The sequence below is a fragment of the Solanum verrucosum genome, unplaced genomic scaffold (assembly GCF_900185275.1).
Source record: "Solanum verrucosum unplaced genomic scaffold, falcon-dt-bn FXZP01000280.1, whole genome shotgun sequence".
NCBI lineage: Eukaryota > Viridiplantae > Streptophyta > Magnoliopsida > Solanales > Solanaceae > Solanum > Solanum verrucosum.
In genome coordinates, this window is record NW_026019982.1 from 819,649 (window position 1) to 825,432 (window position 5,784).

At 35.1% G+C, this 5,784-nt stretch overlaps 1 protein-coding gene across 1 annotated transcript; it reads right to left on the reverse strand.

Annotated features, from left to right (window-relative positions):
- Positions 1–1,730: 1,730 nt before the first annotated feature.
- Positions 1,731–4,723, reverse strand: LOC125817745 (uncharacterized). The gene is made up of 3 exons (XM_049497292.1): positions 4,357–4,723; positions 3,512–3,939; positions 1,731–2,472 (listed from the first exon to the last, which is right to left on the reverse strand). Exons 1-3 carry the CDS (start codon positions 4,519–4,521, stop codon positions 2,037–2,039), a joined length of 1,029 nt encoding a protein of 342 aa, XP_049353249.1. The 5' UTR covers positions 4,522–4,723; the 3' UTR covers positions 1,731–2,036.
- Positions 4,724–5,784: the final 1,061 nt, after the last annotated feature.

Sequence of the window (5,784 nt, forward strand, 5' to 3'; positions counted from 1 at the left end):
TTGGGGATTTTGAAACACTTTCAAATATAGTTGGTAAAATGACAGATCGATTAAAAGTTGTTGCTTCATGTTTATTATCCGACAAAATGGTTTTGGTTTCGGTTGAGGAGTTTGCCAAATTTTCTCAATATCAGAAATCTTTGAAGGAATCCGCTTCTGTTAATTCCTTTGTCAAGTCAGATAAAACATGTCTTATTAACTTTTCTAATGAATAGGTAATCGATTTAGGTGCTACAAATCATATGACAGGGAATCCTAATATTTTCTCTAGCTTTAGATCACACAAAGCAACATCTCCTGTTACTGTAGCTGATGGATCAACTTGTAATAGTGTTGGATTCAGTACTGTTCAACCAACCTCGTCTATTACTCTGTCATCTGTACCAAGTCTACTAAAATTGGCATTTAATCTGATTTATGTTAGTAAAGTTATGAGAGAACTTAATTGTTATATCTCGTCATTTCCCGATTATTGTTTGTTTCGTGATGATATAACAAATCAGGTTATTGGTAAAGGACATTTTTAAGATGATCTTTATATCCTTGATGAGTGGGAGTCTCCATCTATTGCCTGCTCTAGTGTCGTGTCTCCATTTGAGGCACATTGTCGACTGGGACATCCTTCGCTACCTTTGTTGAAAAAGTTTTGCCCTCAATTTTAGAATATTTCCTCATTGGAATGTGAGTCATGTCAATTTCCAAAACACCATCGCATCTCATTAGGTCCAAGGGTTAATAAGAGAGTCGAGTCAGCTTTTGAGTTAGCTCATTCTGATGTTTGGGGACCATGTCCTGTTGTTTTCAAAACTGGGCATAAATTTTTTGTCACTTTTGTAAACGATTTTTCTCGAATGACTTGGATATAATTTATGAAGAGCAGATCTGAAGTGTTCACTCACTTTTTTGCCTTTTGTGCTGAAGTCAAAACTCAATTTGATGCCAAAGTGCGTATTCTAAGGAGTGATAATGCTAAAGAATATATGTCAGAATTATTTAGGTCTTACATGAGACAATATGGTATTCTCCATCAATCTTCATGTGTTGATACACCCTCTCAAAATGGAGTTGCCGAGAGAAAGAATATGCATCTACTTGAGACAATTCGGGCACTGTTATTCCAAATGAAGGGTCCTAAGCAATTTTGGGCTGATGCCATCTCTACTACTTGTTTTCTGATCAATCGTATGCCATCAACTGTATTGGTCGGTAGTATGCCGTATAATATTCTTTTTCCAAACAAATCATTATTTCCAGTGGAACTTAAGGTGTTTGGAAGCACATGTTATGTTCGAGATGTTCGACCATTTGCACATTGCCTCAAATCTAGTGTATCATGAACGGACAAAACATATTGAGGTCGATTGAGCAATTGGGTGATATATTCACAAAGGCTTTGAATGGAACTCGGGTGGAATGTCTTTGTAACAAGTTGGGCATGATTAACATCTATGCTCCAACTTGAGGGGGAGTGTTACAAAATGTACATAGTCATATCTACTCATAGCATAATTATAGATAAATATTTTTAAGGATCTTAGAGATATTTTCTGATTTTATTTCCTTAGATAGATTTACATGTACACCTACAAATAGCTCTTATTCTTGGAATAATACAAGAAGGAAATTGGTCCATTGTCTCTATATTTTAGAGGTCGGAAGCTGGTTGCAAAGTAATGAAGGGTGGAACACTTGCGAATTCAATTTCATCTTAAAATAATTCACACATGCAGTTAACTTAAACCCAACCTCTCTATTTCTGAAAACATTCATAACAGACGATGCAAGAAAACACTAATGATTCAACAGCTGCGAGGCCTGTGAATTTTTAAGACTTGTTCCAAAAAAAGAAGAGGTGTATTGCCTGTTGTTGAATTGGATACATTGAACAATACCCGTAAAAAACAAGAACAAAATTCTACTTTACTAAGGAAGAGACTCGCCTACGAGCCTAAACCAACGCCCCACTCCATAGCTTCAAATGGTTTTACGAAAATATTTACACAGAACAAAACCAGCACCAAAGCTGTGCATAAAGCTCAAGAACCCAACAGCTCTTTGATACCAGATTTCTGAGCCATAGTGAGACGAGCAGGGAACTTGATGTCAAATTTGATCCTCAAATTCCCTTTCTTTGACGGGTCTTTTGGAAGCGGCATGCCTTCACCTGGGACGACATGTTCATAATTTGGTTGAATCACGTTGTTGATTGGAATTGTTAAGGTCCTTCCATCCAGAGTAGTGAGATGGACTGTAGTACCGGTTAACGCTTCAGCCAAAGAAATCTTTTGAGAGACAATCAAGTCATTTCCATCACGCGAGAAAACCTTATGAGGTTTCTCATCTATTATGAAGACCAGATCAGCTGGTATAACACCTGGCTGCTCATTCCCTTTTTCTTGGAAGGTGATCTTTGTACCTTTCTTCCAACCAGGTTTAATTTCGATTGTCAGAATCTCTTGCACAATTCTCTTGCTGCACCCAACACAAGGAAACGGTATAAACAAATAGATATCAAAAGCACAATGGGAGTAAATCTAGTAAAGGCACTGGCGAAACAACCACTTGAAATGAGGGCCTCAAATGGAATTCAGAGCGCAAATGATTAAATCGGAAATGCATCCTGATACGATAAATAACTAGTGCAAAGACACAGGAAATAAGTCAGCTTAGCTTAATGACACTGACAAACAACAATGTGTATTCAGACTCTCAAGAAATAGACCTCAGAATTTTCCTTACAAAGATTTCATATTCACTTACAACTTTCAATATAAATGAGTTTGAAGGACCCAACTCGACCTAAAATGCAATATCACTACAGCTAGGCTTAATAGATCATAGCTCAAACTGAAATCATACATGATAGTTCTCTTATTTCAACTAGACAAGATTTGACAGTCTAAATAGTCACAAAATGGCATAACACAAGGGTAGTAATTTATCAATAATTCACGTTCTAAAAGAATAAATCACCGCAATTTGCAATTAACAAGGTAATAATTGACAGGTTTATCCTCGGCAGCCCAGCACACAAAGCCTCCCGCATCCACGCAGAGTCTGGAGAAGGGCCGCACCTCAAGGGTGTGATGCAGACCCAAATGCAAGCATTAGTTGCTGCCTATCCTAATCTTTCAAATCTCTCAAAAATTAATGACGTAAGAAAACTACTACCCCAACCACTCCATTATCCTCAATAATTCCCACACACTTGCTGAAGAAATTGAAAGGGCACCAAAGGGTGTGGACTAGTGGTCAATGAAGTGGTTGAGAGCCATGAGATCTCATGTTCAAATCCCAGTAATTCGAAATGATCATTCATCCAACAGTGCAACATTGCCGGCAGACAATTGAAGTTCCACATTTAATGAACAAGCAAGGAAAGACACTAACCAGACTGTATGAACACCCCCATTACTTGCCCAATGCAATTTCATAAGTAGAAAATTGAAGTTCAACATAAAAAGTGATTAACCTTGACCAGTAAAACGAAGTGTAAGAACCTGATACTTACCCACTCGAATCGGCAATTTCTCTAGAAATTTTCATCTTTTTGGTGGTACCCTTGTAGAGATCCTCAAGATTACAAGGCAAGTTCTGTTGAACTGGAGCCTCTTTCCTTGGGACTGATGGATGCATGGGAACACCACCACCACCTCCTCCTTCAGCAAAGGATGCTGCGAATATATCATCAGTGAACATATTACCAAACCTTGAACCCCTACCCCCTCCAGGTCCATATGGAGTAGAAAAGCCGAAAAATTCAGCAAATATGTCATCAGCATTTCTACTGTTGAATCTGAACGAAGTAGGACCATCCCCAGTAGAAAAGTAGGTTGAACCGGCACCGGGACCACCAGCTCCAGGCGGTGGCACCCCACCCTTCAGCCCTTCTTCACCATACTGGTCATACACAGCTTTTTTCTGGGAGTCGCTAAGCACCTAGTAAATTTAATGCAGAAAAACATTAGTCATCTATCAGTAATAATTGATAGTTACACAATTCAAACACATTGAATGTACACCAAGTTAAAAATCTTCCAAATTATGAAAATTGGTTCGGATCTAAAACAATGAGATCAGTTGCTTGGTGAATTCAGAATTCAAACAAGTGATTGATTAAGAACAAAGCATTCCAACAATTAGTTTACCCTATACAAGTTCATTTCAACAAAAATACACAAATTAGGTTTCAAGAAAACACAAAACCCATCATTCTTTTTGCAAGATTATAAACACTGGACGTTTTAAACCCTCAATTTATCAACATTTAGACAAAGATTTAGAACCCCATTAGACTATAAACGAAAAAAGATTGAAACTTTAAGCAAAACCCACAAGGAAAATGGGAAAACATACATCATAAGCTTCAGAGATCTGTTTGAACTTAGCTTCAGCTTCTTTTTTGTTTTGTGGGTTCTTATCAGGATGCCATTTCATGGCAAGTTTTCTATAAGCTTTCTTCAAATCATCATCTGTAGCATTCTTATCAACACCCAATACTTTGTAATAATCAACCCCCATCTTCTCTTCTGCTGCTTCGTTTCTCTTCCTTTTCTTCACTTTGAGAAATTTGGGTTTTTCAAAAGAAAAGAAAAATGGTTCTTGAAGGTTGCTTCCTCAATATGAATTTGTGGAGAGAGAAAAGAATTTGAAAGAGAGAAGGAAAGTGCAGGAGAAGACCGGAAAATGCAAAACTAACAGAGTCGAGAAAACTGTGGAAGATTCCAGAAGCAGTTCATAATTAGAACTAGGGTTAGTGGACACTATATTAGCCACGTCATTATAAGTTCAGGTTTTTCAAAATCAAATCCAAATCGATAATTTTTATTAACAAATGTTATTAATTTATTGATAATGAATTATTGATTTATGTTTTTTTTATATATACTGTATTCTTTTAATAATTCTAAATGGGTAGCATCTATCTAATTTAATGGAATTTGATTTTTAAACCTAAATTACCTGATGATTTTAGGAATATTTTATTAGGTTTTGTTTGTCACATTGTTTGCAAGTGATTTTTAAGGGCAGGAAATCATGTGAATTTTTAATGGTTAATTCGTAATTGATTAATTAATATTTTAATTATTCATTAAATATTTAACATATCTATAAATCGACAATCTTCAAAATCAAAATGAAAAGATTGATAACCCTACTTTCATGTTTTTTTAAAAAAGAATTTGAAAAAGGATCAAGAATATTTTTAAACTATGCGAAATTGAATAAAAAATACTTTCAGTTAATAGTTTGATCTAACAATACTTTTATTGTCCGTAGTTTGGTTAAAAAAAACACCCTTTCACTCATAATTTGATTTTAAAATATCTATTGCTATAGGTCAAAGATATCATTGTTCTAATAAATATATTGCTTCTTTACTTTTAAACACATTTTATTCCTAATAAAAAAATAGCTAAATTTAAAAGACTACTCTCCAAAAGAATTTTAGTTTTAATTTTTTTAGAAAAACTAGAGCTATTTACAACACACAATTTTCAAAATAAACAATCATTAGAAAGTTTGATCGAACAATATTTATTAAACTCTCTTTTCTCTCTGCTCGAGGATCCAACTTCAGCCCTTGATTCGTCCTTCGGTTACTTGAGACTATAATCTATGGTGCGCGGTTAATAGGAAAATATCAAAAATTACAGCTCAATATGAGTAATATTTTGCACCACAATCATATTTTTCAGTTATAACAACATAATTAATACCTAATAACAATATTTATAAAACCTTATTGATTGTTATATAATATTTATCTATTTCGTATAAAAT

Excerpts from the sequence above, each read along its gene's own strand:
- LOC125817745 (XM_049497292.1), bottom strand. The coding sequence starts at position 4,521 with ATGGGGGTTGATTATTACAAAGTATTGGGTGTTGATAAGAATGCTACA. Across the intron at positions 3,940-4,356 it reads AGATCTCTGAAGCTTATGAT|GTGCTTAGCGACTCCCAGAA; the intron begins GTATGTTTTCCC and ends TAAATTTACTAG. Across the intron at positions 2,473-3,511 it reads GAAATTGCCGATTCGAGTGG|CAAGAGAATTGTGCAAGAGA; the intron begins GTAAGTATCAGG and ends TGTTGGGTGCAG.